Source organism: Sturnus vulgaris, chromosome 5 (genome assembly GCF_052056855.1).
Source record: "Sturnus vulgaris isolate bStuVul1 chromosome 5, bStuVul1.hap1, whole genome shotgun sequence".
NCBI classification, from domain to species: domain Eukaryota; kingdom Metazoa; phylum Chordata; class Aves; order Passeriformes; family Sturnidae; genus Sturnus; species Sturnus vulgaris.
In genome coordinates, this window is record NC_142247.1 from 62,128,899 (window position 1) to 62,149,130 (window position 20,232).

Consider the following 20,232-nt stretch of genomic DNA (forward strand, 5'->3'; position numbering starts at 1 on the left):
ATGGATGTTATGAATTTATAGCCTCTGTTGTAGCATGTTTAAGCTTATATATTTCTTTAATGAAAACAACACTTCTCACTGTAGATTACAACCATCACCTTGTGCTGTTCTATTTGTTTTCAAGCATCTAGAGGGCTTCTTGAGTGACAGTCTTCCCTGATCTTTCCCTTCCTTCTGATGGGAACCAAATGCCTAGATTTACTGACTGAGAGTAGAATATTCTTCATGAGGCTATTTGGTTTTCTGGCAAGCTCAGATAAGGAAGATTCCAGATATATCCATTTCCTACCAGCACAGAGTGACTTTCAGGAGTCCTCTCTTCCCTTGTGCTGCATGGTGACAGTTAACCAACCTGGAACTGAAACTTAAATTCATCCTTGGTGTTTAGTCTGCTCTCCTTAAGGGTACCTGTAAACAAAGGTGCAGGAATATGTTAAATGTCATGATTTTGTTAGGGAAGTGTTCCAAACAGAAGTGTAACTGTTCCTCTCAGTTGCTGTTGTACAAGAACTTTATAGCTCTTGGTTTATCTAGGCTCTGACATCCCATACCAAATCAAATTCTAATTACTGTCTTATATGAAAGTAAATCAGGTGTTTGGGTTTTTTTCTTTTCCTCTGTTGGATGACATAAAACGTAGCATGACTCACTGCCATACGTTGCTGAGAGCTAGGCAGTTTTGTTATTTCTAATCTCTTGATGTGCAGCCTTATAATGAATTTCTCCTCCAATGTGTTGATGAGTGTGTTAATGTCACAAATCAGCAATCTTTTTTAGCTCAAATTTGACAATACAAGAGGAGCATGAAATGTCATGTTTCAACAGGTCAGATCTCTATGTGTGAACAATTTTATACCTAATTATTGAAGTCTCTGAAGTTAAGAACACTAGGACCCAGTATGTCGAGAAATTTTTTTTCTTCCTTACAATTTTATTATACACTTCCCTAAGCATCCTTTGCTGGTACTTTCAAGAGGCAGCAGATTGGGCCAGGGAGGATGTTTGTTTTGTACCAATATGTTGTATTTATACACTTAAACAATTGATACAACTTGTTTCTATTTTTGTTTTTGCTACTGTTTATTCCTACTATAGAACCACTAAAATGTGCAGAGTTTATCTAGTCACAGGGAATGTGGAGTTGATTGCAGTCTTCTATAGTGCATCTCGTGAGTAGTTGAGAAGCAGCATGCTATTGTGGAGTGTCTCTAAAGATCTGTTTTAACAATCTCAAGGTTTAAAATTAATGTATTTTTAAAGTGTTATTGTTCATAGCAGACTCCCATTTGGACTACAGTGTATTCTGCCATTTTTCTATTCTTGTGGTTGAAATGCCTGAGATCTGTATTTCAGAAGTATTTGGGTCAAATATTCCTGGAGTGGTTATTTTAATTAAAGAATTCTTAACATCTTGTTTCTTTATCTAATATTTGGATCAATACTCTTTAAACAATTATCATAATCATCCAAAAATATACTGTAGTTCAGACACATTGAATATCTTCTTTTTCCTGAAGAAAGCAAGATTGCCTAGACTCAGGAGATACTCTCAAACATCTGATTCTGAGCAATCTCTTTTAATTTCATTATTTCTGCTCTTGCCAAGTACAAAAGACTGATTTTTATCCTCAGGACAGGTTTGAAATCCTAATTGCTTGAATTATTTTTTAATGCAAAACTGTATCTACAAACAGAACTTCATATAGCAGTAAAAGGCTGGTAACTGTGTGTACAGTTCTATAATTTACTGAAATAGCATTAAAAATTTAGGGGCCTTCTGTAAATATATCAAGTCCTATCAGTGTCACAGGTACTGGGTAGTATTTCTAACATTACTATTTTCCTGTTCTTAATAGAACTTGACTTGCAATATCTAGAAATGTTGCCATTTTGGGACAGATGTAATAAATGAATGGGGAGGAAGGCAAAATTTTCTAGATTTGGTGAATTAAAGTTATATGCTTGGTCAGTTGCACAAAGGTTTGCTTCTGGAAAACAGTCTTCCTGTTGCTTTCCTTGTCTTCCTTAAAAAAGCCTGCCTGGAACTTGAGACCTCTGATGCAAAAATGAATGAAGAAGGTATGGCAGAAGGATACTTCTGTTGGCTATTGCCTGTGCCTTGAAAAATAGCTAGCCTTTGTCTGGTGTCCACTTTTTGAAGCCACCTGACTTAAGTAATCAAATTTACTGTAAAGATCATTCCCCAAGTATTCTTTTGACCATCTGTTACCATCTTTGGTTTCTCAGATTTTGGAAGTATGAACTAGAAAGGGGAGTACTTTTGAATTAGCTGTCTGTAACTTGTATCTGTAGTCCTTCTTCTTAGGAGTTATGTGTTTCCTAGTTGTTACGGAGTAAATTAGATGTACACATCTTCAACAGATTGCAGATACATTCAAATCTTGGATTTGAATATCAAAATTAACTCTTGTCATCACTTCCAGGGATCTTCACAAAATTCTGAAAATATTTCCAAATAATCCTCAGGTACAGAAAATAATTTGATCCTTTCAAAAAATACCCCATTAAGCAAATTTCTAGCATGCCTTTCATGCCTTTATCAAGTACTTTAATTGATCCTCAAAGTGAGGGAACAGACTCAGAAATACTGATTTATCCATGAATCACTCTGTAGAGTTTTTATACTTCTTTTTAAAGTTGATGAGCAGAGCAACGCAAAGAGTGTTGTGAACTGCCTTTTATTTTCCTTATTAGGCAGATTGATTAATGCTAAAGTAAATGTGCTGAGAGAGAAAAAAATGGAGCTTTTTCTTAATTTCTATATTGAATAAAAATAATGACGAGAAAGCAAATTCATTAACACTTTGAAAGATTCCTTTAATAATAGTTCCCAAATGAATAAATTATTGAACTGCTTTTAAAAAGTGATGTTACTGTAACAATGAGTGGGCAAGGCTAATACGTGCAAATGCTTTTGAGATATTAAGAACGTTTTCAGGAGATGGTGGGGGAAGCTGGATTTTCATAAAATGGGGTTTTTTGTTTTTACAAAGACTGCAATGTATGGGGAGAATACAGTAATTAATAGTGAGAGAGCCCTTGCAGAGGCCCAAGAGAAGGTTAAAAGGGGAAACAGAGTGGTAGGAAATAGAAGATGCAGATGATATACTTTATCGTTGATGAATGCATTAAGTCAGACCAAAAGTGGGCTTACCCACTGTTTTATTTCTTAGACAGTAAAACTGTCTGACTGCTTCTCAGTAATACCAAATAAGCAGGAAAAATTTAAGACCAGAAAACAGAGGATGAGCATAGTCTTTGTATGTTACAACTTTTTATTACCTGTGGCTCAAATGCTTGCCACAGAGGTCATGTTCTTTGCATTCAGCAGCCCGTGGTTTTATTTGCTTCCATGAATGTGGCTCAGTGGCTTTCTGAATTCCTCCAAACTCTTCCACTGCACTGCCTTTTCAGAGGCAAAGTGTGTTACAGATTAACAACTTTGGATGAAGAATACTTCCTTCTGGATTTCTTGTTTGCTTTTTAAAATTGCCTTCTTGGTTTCTTGGGATGATTCTTGAATGTTGATTCAGTGTCCCCATTTTAGAAAAAGTATGATATGTGTTGTTTCGGTTTTTTTTTAAATAGCAGTTTTGGGAAGAGAATATGTGAGGAGTAGAGATAATGAGAAACTACAGAGAAGCTGCACTGATAAGTCAAGATTTACAGCTAGTCAGAGTCACTAAACAAACCCTAGAAGACAGACTGCTAATTGAAGAGAAAGTATTCTAAAATATGAATAGAGCAAGGTTAGGAAGTGCCTTCTCAAAATAGAAAAATACATTTGCTTCTCTTGAGATTGAAAAGTCACAAGGGACACCGATTGTAGGAGAATGGTCTGCAGGAGAATAAGACAGCTTCTAGTATGCAGAAAGGTGTTCTGTGGTCTGAAAGACAGGAGAGAGGGTAGAGTTGTGCAGAAAGAGGAGGGGGGAAGGAAAAAGGCCAAAATATGCACATTTGTCCCTTGATTAGATGTATGAAATTGGCACTGTTTCTTGTCAAGCATCATTTTGTGTAAATGGAACACAAAAAGTAAGACCAAGTAGAATAAGGCAGAGGTGGTGAACAGTGATAATACAATGGAGAAAATACCGTGTTAGAATGGTTCTAATGACCTGTAGAATAAAAACTGGAATAATTTTCTAGTAAAATTGAATGTTGTGTGCCTTGGGCTTAGTAAACTTTAGAGTTCTCTTTTAGATGGTGAGTATGATACAAACAAACTGAATGGGCTTAACAGCAAGAAATTCAAGGTCATGTACTTGAGGGTAAATAAACATATCTTCTGGGTTGTCTTTTAGAGACAAAAGGAAGTTTTGGCTGTCTTAATAAATGACTGAATCACTGATATGATGAAGCTTTGAAAAAGCAAATGGAGTCACTTGTTTAAATATTTTTTTTGAATCACATAGATTTGCCTGGAGTGAATATGAAATCAAGGTCCTAGAGACTCAACACAAAATAATTGAATAATATACTTATGTGACAGAAACATAAAAACCCCAGTCTGGGACAAAGAAAGACATTTAATGCAAACATACCTAAAAGAAACTGCAGAGCAGGCTGGGTTGCTGTGTTTGCCCCCTCACATCCTGCACAGCCACCTTTGTGTGTCCCCAAAGGGAGGGGCACAGGACTGTGGAGCAGCACTGAGGCTGTGGCTGGGTCTGTTGGTACTTCTGTTAATATCAGAAACATTTTGACTGTGTTCATAATACAGCTTAAAAATAGAGCTGGATTGCTTTAAGCTGAGATAAAGGTAAAATACCTAGCTGAAGCATGTCATAATGAATGTTTGTTTAACTGCAGTTCCTGCTGTATTTTTTTCATGCATTAAAAGCCTTGTACAAAATGTAATTCAGTATCAAAACCTGATTGTTTTGTATAAGCATTCAGAAAAATGTTGATTTATTTTTAATAATTTTTATGAGAGCAATTTTGATCAACTGCTGTCTTAAATACATACAGTTGTAATGTTCTATGGTTATCTTTCTGTGTGAGCTTTTCAAACAAGACTGACATATGAGCATACTCTGGCTATAATTTTCATTGAAATAATTTTGAGCAGGTTTTTTTTGTACTCACATAATTTGTACTAGGGTCATTGAATTTAACTCCAGGAGAGTATTGCATAGTCATTTTGACTGAAATGAATTTTGTAAATGATACTGGGTGTTCCAAGTGCCTTGTTGCATAGCAGAGGTTTTTCCATGTGCCCGAGTGTGACTGCTTGCAGTGTTAGGTTTTGATCAAGTGCACAGGCTTTGAGAGCCACAGGGTGATGGTGCTGCAAAGCACCATTCATGTGACTGTGAAAGAATGTAGTACCCTTGTCTGATGGTGCTGAATATGGAAAGTTACTAGTTTCTTGATATGTTTGACATTCAGAATCTGTGTGTGACAGTAAGCCAGACTGAAGAGTTAGAATTAATTGTATGTCTTGGGCAAGATAATTGAATATTATAAAACGTGGAGATGAAAAAAACCCACAGAGATCATCTAGTACATTTCTGCCAGTTTGAAATTGTTCCTCCTTTCATTAATATTTTTCCAGTCCAGTTGAAAATGTATCCTTAGTGAGATTTCAATCACATCTCCGCGGAAACAGCTTCCCCTCCACCCCAAATAGTCAGCATTATTTTCTGTGTAGTTTTATCCTATGGATTTGAGATATGTCCCACACTTTGTCCAGACTCTTTCCTAGATAATCTGTCATTGCTTACCCAAACTAACCATGCATTTCCTGGTGTCATGGGTTCTAATTCTGCTCCTGTTTTGTGCCTCAGTGAATATTTTCTGGCTTCTTGTGGTGTCCTTGGGAAGAGCTTGGCCTTTCTCTGCAGACAGCCCTTGCTTCTGGAATCCTTCTCACTTCCACACAGCCATGTGCTCACAAAGCCAGTCTTTGTGTCTGCTTGGGGAATAATTCAAGGCCCATCTGTTAGTCTAGGCTGATAAGAAAAAGGCTGCCTTGAAGGATGGCCTGTGGGTTGCTTGTTTTTTTCCAGAGGTTTCAATGTCCATATTTGACCAATGAATCTCCAGAAGCAATCTCAGCAGTCATTTCCTCCTGGGAACAATTGTCTGCTGTGCTTTTATGATTATTTTCACCTTGGATCCAAGACTTCAGTAGCAGGTTTCTCACACAAATACATTTCAAAGCAAGTTCCATCATCACTTATTCTTTAAACATACTGGTGAAATCCATTTCTCTACATCTTTCAGATCAGTAAGTTGGGTTTTTTCAGATTTTTTTGTTATTCCTGTAGAAGATTTCATTTCATTATTAACTTTTGCTAGTATTAAATCATCGCCAATTTAAGTAATTTTACAAATAACTCTGGAATATTCTTCCAACTGTAATTTCTTTTGTTCAAAAGATTCTCAAAAAATATTCTTTCTTCTGTCGCCCACACAGTTTTTCTGGCTTATTTCTAGCCTGTTCTTGCCAGATGTTTCTTCTCAAGCTTCTGTGATAATGAAATGGAGCCACTGTACCCATGATATTAAAAAAAAAAAAAAAAAAGTTAAAAAATATTTCAAGAGCAGTGGTGTATTTTTGGCTAAGAAGTGCAATTAGTTTGGCATTGCATTCATATTTTTCCCATCTGTGTTTCAAACTTTTGATGTGTCTTAATTTAAGAACATATTGCCTCTGAAGTTTTACAGTACTTGAACTTTTGAAGTAGTAATTGTTTTTCAGTGCTTAAGTTATAGGTGGCACCTGGAACTTAAGAGTTAACAGGATATGAATATTGGGGAATACACTACAAATACACTGTCTTAAACCCCAGTTCATTCCTCTGTGTCGTGCTTTACCAGGTGAATGCCCTAGGTAGACCAAGAGAAATTGCAATTTTATGCAAAAATTGCAAGTTAGGCTGGTGATGATTTAATACTGTACATGGCTTTTTCTTCCTCCTTCCTTTGCTCCCACTCCAGTTATCTGTCAGACGTTCAGCAGAGGTGCTCAAGCCTCCTGTGTCAGAAGGGATTTGGACCTTCTGTGTCCCAGAAGACTTCTGAACTGTTTGGTGAAGACAGTCATCTTTTATTTATTTGGTCTAGGTTCAGCACAGAATATTAGAGAAACTTAATAATTCCACATCTACCACAATTCAGTCTTTTCTATCAATTTATTGCACAAAATAGGTGTCTTGCCCATTTCTGTAGCTCATAGAATATAGCTTAGAGCATATAGCTCTCCTGCTGTATTGTATAAAGCAAGAAAAAATTAAGAAGCCATTGCTTTTTGAGCTCCCCTGCTGGTTTTGATTCTCCCTGAAGCCGCTGGAAAAGCTGTGCAAACAAAGCTCCAGGCTGCTGCCCCCTCAGCAGGCAGGCTTTTGGACTTGTCCTTGGGAGATCTCTGCCTTTCTCCATGTACAGGCCAGGCATCTATAACTACTACATGTTGCATTCTACTCCAAAGACTAACAAGTTAGATATTTTCGCTTCTAAAATTTGGCTGTTAGGAAAGCTGATTCCTACTTACTCCCCTTAAATATAGGTTTTCTCTCTTTGTCACTACTGAGCCTCTTTGGAGATAAAACTGTTTCTTGCCTGCATGAATTGAAAATGGCAGTTCTCTCTACAGCTGTCTTTTTAAGTGGTCTCAGGGTCAGGAGTTGCTGTTTCTGCACTTGTTTTCCTGTGATGACATTTATTAAGTGTTGTGAAAGAAATAAGTAAAAGGTTCCAGTTTCCTAAGTTCATTGCTCTGATGATCTTGTAATATTGTAGATTGAGTCTTTTTGTATATTGAGTTAATTTCTTTAGTTAAGAACATTAATGGAACTTAGTGTCCAGTTCAGATTTCTTGAGTCAGCCTTTAATAAAGAGTTTTACATTGCTGACCTTGTGTTACTCACAGAGCATTTAGTGCGAGCTAGAAAAGAAAATGTACAATTTATTGAAATATTGCTGGAGCATTTGTAATGCAGAAACAGCAAGATCACCTTTGTATCCCACATAAAACTGAAATGGGTCTGACTCCAAACTGTGCAGACTTTTTCTGTGGTCATAAGGAACTTTAAGGAACCCTCCTGCTATTCCTTCACTGGTGATTTCTGAATGTGAGACCAGCTGCAAGTATGTAGTGCAGAAGTGATTTGCCAGTATTGATGCACCTGGGTGCAATTGTTACAGCAGATTCCTCCATAATGAATATGCACTTTGTTGAATGAAGAATGGAGAAAAATGTACTCTCATGAGTATTTGAGGTTTATCCCAATCTAGTGATATCATGCAAACGGATTAATGAACTGGAATTTGAGCCATTTGCCATTTACTGAGTTCAATTTTCTTAAATTTTGTCAGTGCTAAAATTTGATAAATCATGTAATTTATAGATCTGAATTAAGTAAATGGAATTTTTCATTGTGACTGTGTGTAGACCAGCATTCCTTAAACAAACTCCAAAGACTGCAGAATTTTGGAATCCAAATTATTGTTGTCTCATGCCATATTAAAGTTAAGTGCAGGCTGTTAAAAAATTGTCTCATTCTCGGGTACCATATTTTTTTCTATTCTCCACAGGTAGATGTCGTTTTTTTCTATTATATTATGCGTACCTCCTAGAAGCAGTGTCACAAATTTGAAAACCAAGTGTACTTTCAGCAAAAGAGCAAGGTTATTACTGAGTTAGGATTATTTTTTTATTGATACTGGTAAGAACTTGCTGATGCTTTTTATAGCAATGTGCTTCCTTGAACGTTTGAACTGACACTTTCGTTCCTGATACATTTATTCTTGAGAAATTCCTTACTGTCCTATTATCATTACTCAGAAGTAGGTCATGGTTAGCTGGTTTTTTGAAAACGAAACCTGTGGCCAGATACAGTTTGTTACAGAATGTAACCTCATTGCCCTGAATTGTCAGTGGTGTCTATTGTAAAGGCTGGGTAAAAATTTTCTTTTCTGCTTTTACCTCTTTCTTTCCTTGGTATGTGGGAGGAGATAGGGAGACAATGGAATAACTAGGGTGTCTCTTCTTATCTGAGTCAGAATGGGCTGGCTGTTTTCAGTGGGGACACCCTGTGACTGCACTTCAGTGGTGCCATAGCCATCACTGGAGGAACAAAGTGAAAAAGTATGCTGGTACATTGCTATTTTGGTAAAATAATCAATGGCTCTGTCAAGACACTGTATGTGTGTTTGTAGGCAAATTTCTCTCAACTCGGGCTCTGCTCTTTTTAAGCATACAATCTTCAGCCTTTTCTTTCCAACCTTCAAATTCGTTTTTATCTGGAATAGAGTGATACATCCATCTGTTCAAAATGTGATATGATCTGGCACAGGAATATCCATCCAACTTTGAGTGGGAAAGTTCAATAGGCGATTTTCAGGGATAAATGAAAAAAATCCTAGTCCCTCTTGATTGTCAGGGCGAGATTTGGAAAATGCTCAGCTCGTGCCTATTATTCCTGTTACTCTGATCAAAACTCCAGGATAACTTGTGATATGAAGGATGAAGGTTTTAGCCTGGATCTAACACTGCTAGTGCTGATGTAATGGCAAGATGTATGTACATTCCTGGGTTTTCTAGCTGCAGAGCTATGTGGAAGTGAACAATAAGCAAGTAGGAGTGACTTTCCAGAGAAAAGTGGGAGTTACGCCAAATGTGAAAAAAAACAACCAAACAAAAAAAATCCCAAAACAATACATTGGCCACAGCTATTCATATTAACAAAAATTACTAACATTGCTAGTGTCTCTTGTCTATAGATCACCTCTCTCGTGACACTGCAGCTGTTATCCATGGTTGGCCAGAATGACCAGCTTGATGGACCACGATACAAATGTACTGTGTCTCTGGATTTCATCAGAGCTATTGCCAGGTGAGCCTGTTAGAGTTCATGTACTGTTGCATGTGCTAATTTGAAAGAGACTTCAAACCAAGTATTTGCTTAGTCTATAGCTCTTTGCAGGCCAGAATAGAAAATCTGTGGATGTTTTTTAAGAAGGACTGAATAAGTCATGTTATTTATGAGAAATTATGTACCCAAGGTAAGTACAGTCCATTCTTGTTTTGGAAAAGATTTATGTTACAGTGGCAGTATGTGTTACAGTAACATACTGTCTTTGTGTTTAATAAAGGTCAGGGACTTCATGGGAAAATATTGCTCTAAAATGTCAGTCCATTTCATTACCAAAAAGCACATTATTGTATTTGAATATGAAATTATATTTGGTTCTTGACAGTGTTATGCATATGATATAAAAACTACATAGGTAATAAGAATTCTTGCACATAGACTCTCTTATGTGATTTGTTATTGATACAAGCTAATTCAGTAAGTGACTGCAGGTACATCAGCATCTTTGTTTGTCCAGAGCCTTCAGTCGTGAAGTCTGAGAATAATTTGAGATCGATGAGCAGAGATGGCAATGATTTACAGATGGAAATGCATGCAATACAAAGGCACCAATCAGGCCTGTGTCTCGTATTTTATCTGTTGTTGCCACCTTATTAGCAAGTCTTGGAAAAACTGTCTATAACCAGAACAGAATGTGTCAAAAAGGGAGAAATGTTCTCAAGTCCAACTCTTCTCTGTCATGTGGGGCTTCAGAGGAGCCTGAGCTGTAGGCTGCAATCCATAACCTCAGTGCACATGTTGCTTTCCTGAGCTATTAAATGTCCAGTAGCCTTGTCTGTAAATGCAACAGATACACTAATTTCAGTTTTCAATCGGATAGGCCACAGAATGAGACTTTGTCTGGCTCAGGTCTGGCCAGACCACACTGCCAGGACCTCCACAGCTTTGCTATGTCAATTTGCTATTCCCGGCAGTAAAGTCACTTGTGAGTGATGCCCTGAAAAAGCTCTCCCTGGAACCAAGCACAGCAGACCATCTGCTCAGCAGCATGGATCATTGTGTATACAGTTATACATTGAATTGGGATACTTTGACAGCCCTTTCCTTGCAACTTTGACATCCTTAGAAGTTTCAGTGACTGCGTTAAAGTTGCTGGAAGGTAGAGATGGCCAGAAAACAGGACCAAAACTTGTGCCATGCAGCACATGCTTACTGGAGAAGGTAGTTGTCAGAGATACTGTCACTTCAAACCTCAGTGCATGGTACAGTATATTAGCCTGCTTTCCTTTAGGTTTTATGTGTGTGTATGTGTGTATATATATATGTATGTACATATATGTGTATGCAAACGGACTTTTCCTACATATTATGAAGAAGAAAGCAGTTCTTTTGAAGAAAGCAGTTCTTTTTACTCCTCCTCCAAGTAGTTTGCAGGTCTTAATTTGCTGCCTAGATAGGGCTATTTAAATTAGATAGATAGATAGATAGATAGATAGATAGATAGATAGATAGATAGATTTAAAAGTTGGCTGTTCTGCTTTTCTCCTGTTTCTCCCTTTTTTTTAAATCTTGCTTTGTTCCTTTGTTACAATTTTTATTAAAATACACTTTTCAGCCCACAGTATTTATTAAATCTTAAAGGAGGATGATCCATAAAAAGACAAGGTTTCATGAATTCATTATGAATGAGCTTCTCTCTTCTCTGAGTGGGGCTACTAGCTATAGGATGAAGGCCTGATCTTCTGTGCTTTAAGAAATTTCATTTTCTATCTGTGCAATAGTTTTGGTTGTATTTGTCACAGAAAAAGGAACTGCTTTGCAATTTCAGCCAAAATGCATATCAAGTAAGCAGCTCATCTTCTGATACTTCTTTCTCTGTTACTGTAATAGTACTAAAATGAGTTTGTTAGTCAGTAAAATCTTCAGATACCTCAGCCTTGTTACCATCTCAACCTTGTTATTCCAGTATATTTCCTAACGGAAGGCTGAGGAGTGCAAAGAATGGGACAGAAAAGGGTGCTCCCTCCCCACCCCCATTCAAGCTGTTCAGATTGTCATTTCATTTTCTGCGTTTTTTAAGCAAAAGTGAAGTTTGCACTAAAAAAAAGCCACCTGTTTTGGAAAAGAGTAAAAAACTTATGTCTCTTCGTGGTGGCTTTTAACATGGTAACTGCTGAAGTACACAGTCTCTCTTTATTACCACTGAACCTCATATCTGGCTCTGTTCTGTGGCATATACTCAGTTTTTGTGGAAACATCTTTTTTTTACTACATAGTAGTTGAACATTTAGCTGAAGGTAAGGTTGTATGTTTCTTTGTTAGAAATAATTTCTGTTTTAAGAATTTCAAACCTAAGTTCATCAATTTTCTCTGGCTGAAGTAGGGCTCTCTTAGTGTTTATTGAAAATAATGGATCTTTTCAGAGAGTCTGTAATAAACCCAGTTGTTATGACAAGACAATTCTGTTTCATTTAGTTGATAAGGTCAGCATTTGTTAGCGTGTATGATTTTGTTTCTGTAGAAAGCCTTGTAATTAAAGCACTTTTTTCGAGTATCACCATGACATGCAAGTCTAACAGTGGCAGTTAATGTCTTTAAATTTGTCACTGGATTAATAAATAGACTCCAACAGAGTATTTCCTGTTATGTATCTTGGGGATTTCTAAACTTTTTCTTTGTTCAAAATAATGTTTTATAAAAACTTTTTGAAAAGTGGGTTACAGGCTGATGCATGAACAGAGAATATTAAATGATTGTAGTCCAACAAATAAGAATTCAGCTAGCTAATCTCACTTAGTATTGTTAGCAGTTATTTTTGCATCACTGAATACTTAAAAAAAACTTTTTAATTTTATACTTGTCATTATATGCAGTAATTTGCATTATTTATTCAAACAGTAAACCCTGAAGTCTGAGTGTTAGATTGTATAGAATAATGAGTTTAGAGAAAAAAAATAATTATATGTTTCATTCTACTGCTGTTTCATTTTGCCTGCCATTAAAGTACAAAAGTGTACATTAAAATCTTCTATCCCATTGATTGGCATTCTTGGATTTTTCAAATTTAGCAATGAACATGGGTCAACTACTGTCAAGACTGAAAGAACGCAGGCTCCAAATGAGTACAGATGAAGGAGTTACGTAGTACATGCTAAAACAGGTGGTTTGGGAGATGAACAAAACATTCAATAGCATAAAAGGTTGGTGCTTTGCCTCACCAACTAGAACATCAAGTTTGGCATACAAAAATATACTCTTAGTAATATTGTTATATTTTTACTGTTTCATTATTGAAATAAGAGTCTTCCTTTCTTTACTAGGAAGTAGCTGTATTTCTTTTCTAGAATTTTACAAAGTTTAAGTAATTAGAAGAGAGGTATTGTAAACAATGAGAGAAATGAAAAATTCATTAATCCTTGCTTGCATTTGTTTTGGGGAATTGCTTGCTTTTGATTGTGCAGAATGTCCTGAATGTGCTGTCTCCAAACAGGTTAAAGTCTTAGCACTGTTAAGATGATTGCTCTAATATATTGTGTTTTTGTTTATAGGACCGTGAACTTCGACATAATAAAGTACTTGTACGATTTCTTGTGAAAACAAGATTCACAGCCATATGGACACTGTGACAATGACTAAGGAAGGCAAGCTGTGTTCATCTCTCTACTTAGCTGGCCAGAAAGAAGAGTATTTTGGCTCTTTTGGATTTGTCCAAACAGGTGCTGGCCCAGCATGGAACCTGATGAAAATACTCTGATTGGTCTGGGTGGATCTGAGCAGAGGACTATTTACCAGGGACCCTGGAGTATTTGGAAGCAATGTGTTAATTATAAACAGCAGGGTTTGAGCACAATCTGTTCTACTCTTAATGATGTTATCTTAACACTGAAATTGCCTGAAACCCATTTACTTAGGACTGCATTTTGCTCTATGAACTCTCCCCAGTGCTTTGAACATGGCAGCAGCCGTTGTTTGTATGCCCAGTCTTTTCACTTCCTCTCCACAGGAATCTTTGCAATTGCCTGCCAAAGCAGCTTTTCCTGAGGCCACCATTTTAGGAGAGTGGAGTAGCAAAGTATAATAAACATAAGAACATATTTAAAAATCAAGCTGGTACAAATTCTTCTCTCTCTTCAGTAGTATGTAGGCAGACTGTTACCTGTTATGTGGAGATCATGATGGTAGGGAACTCCCAGTTAGTCATCATACTGTCTTTTTCAGACCATTCATAAATGTTGACTGTGAATGTATTTTTACAAAGCTCTGTTTTTAAAAAATAATTGATTCTTAAAGTTCTATCCCTATGTCAAACTTGAAATGTTTTATTTTTGCTTCAACATTCTATAGTCCTTCTATGCTCATCCAGCTACATGAAGTGCTAATTATAGTGCTGTGTGGAATGAATGTACTTTTAACATACACACCATGTAATGGCTTTTGTAACAGCCTCTGTCCTGTAGAGGAGGACGGCACAGCTGCCTTTTTGTCAGGAAGGGAGAAATTCAACAGGTGACAGAGTCTTTCTGCAGTAATTCCCAGAAAGTGGTGGAACAGTGAATAACCAATGTGGTATTGTAACATAAAACTGTGTCCTTGGAAATACCTGATGGAATACACTACAATTGCAGCTTCCAGGTAGAAGGTAACACAATTTATGGAGCATTAAAATCCCAGTTGGAGGTTATTATCTTCATGAATCTGAATCTGAAGAATCTGAAAATTTTGGTAACCCTCTTGAAGATTCCAGGTCCCACAGCCTGTTTCTCAGTTTTACTCTTGAGTGCTCACCTTTTACTGTTTGACAGTAAAAGACGGATCCTCAGTTGAACATTACAGGCTTTTTCAAGGAAAAATCATCAGTCATCCCCCTTGCTCTTATATTAGAAATGGTGAAATACTCTGACCATGTGTTGTCTTTGCTTCTTTTCTTTTCTTTTCTTTTCTTTTCTTTTCTTTTCTTTTCTTTTCTTTTCTTTTCTTTTCTTTTCTTTTCTTTTCTTTTCTTTTCTTTTCTTTTCTTTTCTTTTCTTTTCTTTTCTTTTCTTTTCTTTTCTTTTCTTTTCTTTTCTTTTCTTTTCTTTTCTTTTCTTTTCTTTTCTTTTCTTTTCTTTTCTTTTCTTTTCTTTTCTTTTCTTTTCTTTTCTTTTCTTTTCTTTTCTTTTTTTTCTTTTTCCCGTAATTGTGGATGTGCAGCCATACTTCTGGATTCAGACCCAAGTGACAAAAGCATCCTTCTGGCCAAGCTCTGGCTTCCTCCCTCAGGGGAGTGTGAAAGGGCAGCAATGAGTCATCTCCGTGATCTGTTTCCTTCCTACTGCTGAGCTGGATCAAACCCTGCACCTGTCCATGAGGTGGCAACATTTGTCACACTTACTGAAGTGCTTGGATGTAAATACATAGCCGGTTTCAAAAATGTTTACTACCTGCTTTTGTTTTTACTTATAAAAATGTCCATAATGTGAACTTTGGGCTAAACTTTACAGTGCCTTTCTATCTTGGAGCTAGTACTGGGCTGAGCTTGGCTCTTGTGGATCTCCCGTATGACTACCTAGGGCTGCAGTTTGTAGTGCAAACAAGTTTGGAGGTATTCATATGTCAGCTAGTCTATGTAAAACAGTAGCAGTAGATAATAAGGATTTGTAATTTCTGATCTCGATTAGAATTTGATATATGAAACACGATGGGACTGATACTGATTTGTTAAGTGCTACAAAAATTGGGTCACAAAATTTCATTTTCAGTAACCCAAATCATTCCCAGCAAAAAGACCAGACCCTCAAAACTCTTCAGTTCCAAATTTGGAGTACAAAGTAGACATAAAATAAAGATCTTAGAAATTAAGCGATGAGAAAACTTAGTGCAGCTGATATTTTTTCAGTCTAATTTCTTATATACTAGCCTTATGAGTATTAGTGATTATTTCCAGTGCAAATCCAAAGGATAAGGATATTAATTTTTGTAGAATGTAGTTAATTTCACTGAAATGAGGTTAACTAGAGAAGCAGTAGCAACTGAGGATTCAATACACAGAACCAGTCTCCTTACTTTGAATGCACTTTTTTGACCTTTGTGAAAGACTCCTATCAGTGAAATAAAATTTAAAGCTGAATCAGCAGAGTATGAGAATGAACAAGGTGACTGAAGTGCAAATGATTGATGTAGGCTATAACTATGCTGATGATGAATAGTAGGATTTATTCTGACAAACTAGAAATATTTCTATATAGCCATGTCAATGAATTTATAAATTACTGCTGAGTTTCTTACTAGATACCTTAGCAATATTCTGTTCTGAGACCCCATTTTCATGGATGAGTCCTCTTTTAGCCTCCCTTGGGCCAGGATTTCACCTCTTCTACAGGTGGTTTTGAGAACTCTGCAAACAATGTAGAGCAGGATAGTTTAACTAATCAGAAAATCTTCAGTACCTTAGTGCTGCAGTATGTATTTTTAAAATAGCCATATTTTTTTCATAGTTCCTGAATCACAAAGCAGTATAATACTGAAAAAAATTACAGACTTACAGTCCTTGTGTCCAGTGGCTGATCCAGATATTAACAGGAGCTGGGGCTTGTTCTTACAAGGATGAAGTAATGGAAAAAGAAATGCAGCTGTCATGAATTGTGAAGAGATTAGTGCCTTTGAATGCTCTGGCTTCATCAACAGTTGCATTTTCATGCACATAATATGAAGATGTTATTTTTTTAATAAAGCTTGCAAGGCTGCATCCACATGTAACATAGTAGTTGATTCACTCTTTTTGGACAGTGATTTATCTTACTTTGGTTATCCCAGAACCTGCTGCTTCTACTGGAGCCATTCCTGTAGCTGTTGATTCTTTTAGGGTGAGATAAAGAAATATGTTGTTTATTTCGGTACCTTCTGAGTTCTGATGCTTCTGAACACTGTGTAAAAACACCTTCATTCTTGCCATTGGTGAAATCTTTCCAGTATCCACCAAGTACCATTTTGATAAGGCCATTCAGGCACTATGTTTTCTTCTCATAACAAACAGCCAGCCATGCCAGGAGAAGAGTGTGAAGGGCAGGATTTCAACAGAAATATAGGAGATACTACATGTCTGTGACCTGTAGGCAAAATGTACCCAGTTAAGTATCTCAGTATTAGGTATTCCCTCTGCACTTGTACTGGCAGAGATGGCAGGGAAGAGTGAGAAATGGCAGGTTCTTGAGGGCTGCCTGGAGGTTGGCATACTGTGTGTTCTGGTTAGCCCAGACAGTTGGGGAGCAGATTTACTCCATCTGGAAGTAAATCCTACCAGAGGTGAAGTAACTTCTCCAGTTTTCTCAACGACAGAATGGTATAACTTACAAAAGAGCCTCATCATTGCTGGTAAATATGCATTGGGATAAAGATACAGCTTGATTAGCAAGTCTAATCATAGACAATACAAAATTTTTATGTGTTTGTAGATACTGGAATGGCTCCACTAGAAAATTGAATGGGAGATTAATAGCAAAAACTGTGTGTTTTTTATCTCAACTTCATTGTGAGATCTTTTGCTATGAACAGGCTGATTCAAATGAACGGTACAATACTCAGATAAGGGCAACTTTTTTTGCATGTTTATTAAAACCATTTAAAGAATAAATCTGAAAACAATACAGAAATTGTTTGTGTATGCCAGCAGAGTTGAAACTGCAGAAGTACAATCCTTATAATGACCATATTCATGTTTTTCTGAAAACTTACTGTATTTGAAAAGCCACAGCTCAGTGGCGGTGTCTATGCAAAACAAAAAACAGAAAAATATCATATTGCTTGTTATTGGACATTAGCAATATATCCATGGCCAATATAGCCATGTATTTGAATATCCAAGTATCCACCCTGGTGTCAGATATCAAAGACCTTAGAATTACATTATTAAAGTAAGACTGACACTGTCAAGCCCATGGGTAGAGGTGTTTCCATGCTATGGAACAAGTGAATGTCTGACTATAAGCAGAGAGTTCTTGGAGGGGGAACATGATGTCCAAAGTACCCCGGATAGACTTAATGTTTGAAGTATTGTAATGTGCTGTACTTGGTGCTGGAGGCACCTCCTCCTCTGCCTGTGACCAATACCCCATTTTTCCAAAGCAGCAGAAGTATCCCTAATTCTTCCTTACATTTGGTTCAAACTACATTTGGTAATAAATCATTTCCACTGGTGTGTTGAAGTTGCCAAAAGGATTTGCTATACAGCTCTTCCAAGGGAGTTACCACCAACAGGCAGCAAAATACTGAAAGAAAATACATGTTCATTGCTTCCTGTTTGGGTAGGCAGCTGGGCAACTTCAGTAGGGAAACAGGCTGGGCTTTCATTTGAGATGAAGTTGTGGATGAACTTGCCCTTTTGACAGCTTTGATGTTATGAAGTATCCAGAACTCTACCAGACTTCCTCTCTGTTTTTTTCCTGTACTCTTCCACTGCAACTCTGTGGTAATTTTTTGAAATAGTTCTTGCAGAGATCTGCACCAGAAGCACAACAAGCTCCTGGGCTTGACATCCCCCAAAGGATGTCCCACAAGCAAGCAGAGCAGGTGTGCATTGTTCAGCTGACCTGTTGCCACATACTGCCTCCTGTCCTGCCAGGACTTGTTTGGATATTCAGAGAGGGGTCTGGTTGTGTACTTGAGGGCGGGTGTTTGGCTTCAGCGAGGTTATTTTCCAAAACCTGGTGCGGTATGTTGAACCATTAATGCTGTACTGCCATGTTGTACTTGGTGTTCGTATTTCAATTTTAATGAAATGCTGATGAAAAACCCATTGCAGTCTCAGACTGATGTAGTAAATGTGATTTTTCTCAAACAGCACAGCAAAGGTGCAGCTTTGCCTAAATTCATTCAGCACATATGTTCCATTTTCCTGGCACATAGATTTTCTACAGAACAGGATTTCTAATATGCAAATAGTTTCTTTTCTGCATTCGATTCTTGTTCAGGGAAATACATGCTGCACAATACTTCATGTACATTTTTCAGGCAGTTGAGTTCAGAGGACTAAGAGCTGGGAAGGCTGGGAAATTGAGCTTTGCTAGCCAGGCTTTCCTGGATCCTATGCATTGGTACTTCAGCAGCTGATCACTTCCTGTGTCTTCATGTAGGTAATGAGGGTTTTCACATAGGCACCTCCTAAATCTCAAGTCAGACAATAGTTGTAAAGAGAGAATAACCAAGAGTGATGTAAGTAACCTCTCATTAAAACAACCTTGCCAGATGAGGGAGCATGTTTCTACAAAATCCAGCAAAAGGAGAATATACCAAGAGACGGTGATGGAGAGCAAAGTTGTTTACCACTCTGATGGCAAAAGCCTTGATATTCTTGCTGTTTGCATAGTTTCTCTTTAGTTAAAGAGTTTTCACAGTATTTATGATGATGCTGTTTCTCCCTCTACCCCATTTCCATCAGTACAATCCCAGCCGTGGTTTTTTCTTCCTCTGCCATTGCACGCAGTGCACTGAGAGTTCCCATCTGGGCCAGCGGTTTGTGTGGGGAAGTGAATGCCGTGCTCTGTAATGCCACCCTGGATGCCAGCCCTGGTGTTGCCATCCTAGAGCAACTCAGCATCTCAGGCTTGGGATGGCAACAGCAGAGAGTGGTTGTTTCGTCTTGCAGGGCATAGGAACTTCAGCAACACCCCTGGAAAAGAAAGACGTGATGTGAATAAGCTAAGACATCTACAAGGGAGGCAAATTATGTTGTTCGTATGCAATTACAGCAGTTCCTGAATTCCAGCTGCATGGCTGAATGAATACCCATCCCATTTCCTCACATTTACATTTTTTATGCTGCTTTTGATTATTTCTTAAGGATGCATATCATTAAGAAACAGCAAATAACTGGGAGTTCTGCTCAAACTTTCTGAGAACAGTGTCATGTTGAGATTTGGGAATTTCAGAGAAAATGAGAACAACCAAAGACAAGTACACGATTTCTCTAGTGATGTAAACAAACCTGTAGCTCCTGCCTCCCTGGGAGGGGAGCTTCCTCTCTGTCAGCACAGGCTCTTTCACTTGACTGAGCCTGGGGCTGGGACATGTGCAGGAACCTTAAATAACTTCTGTGCTACTCTTCACTTCGAGCAAGATTGAACATGTCTGGAGCTATCAGTAAAGAGATGTGTTTATGTATCCTGAGTCTGTTGCTTTTCAATGGCTTAGAATCCTTTACAAAAATCTTATCTAATGTCAAGAGTGTGGAGGGGGGGTCTCTTTGGTTGATTATAGGAAAAGCAAATACAATGGTTGTGCAAATAGTCACAGTTACTTTCTGCAAAGTAATTTGTCCTCAGCAATGCCTCTGTTGTTCACCATCCAATTACTTCTTTCAAAGTCAGACTGCTGAAGAAACTGAAGCTGATCCCTCTGATCCATTTGGGATGTATTT

At 37.5% G+C, this 20,232-nt stretch overlaps 1 protein-coding gene across 1 annotated transcript in view; it reads left to right on the forward strand.

Annotated features, from left to right (window-relative positions):
• The window catches only part of ORC5 (origin recognition complex subunit 5), a 63,740-nt gene extending 49,796 nt beyond the window's left edge, over window positions 1-13,944 (forward strand). Inside the window, exons 14-15 of the mRNA XM_014869030.2 lie at window positions 9,751-9,863; window positions 13,391-13,944. Of these exons, the coding sequence (XP_014724516.2) occupies window positions 9,751-9,863; window positions 13,391-13,436 (159 nt within the window). The 3' untranslated portion in view covers window positions 13,437-13,944. The remainder of the gene's footprint in view (window positions 1-9,750; window positions 9,864-13,390) is intronic.
• Window positions 13,945-20,232: the final 6,288 nt, after the last annotated feature.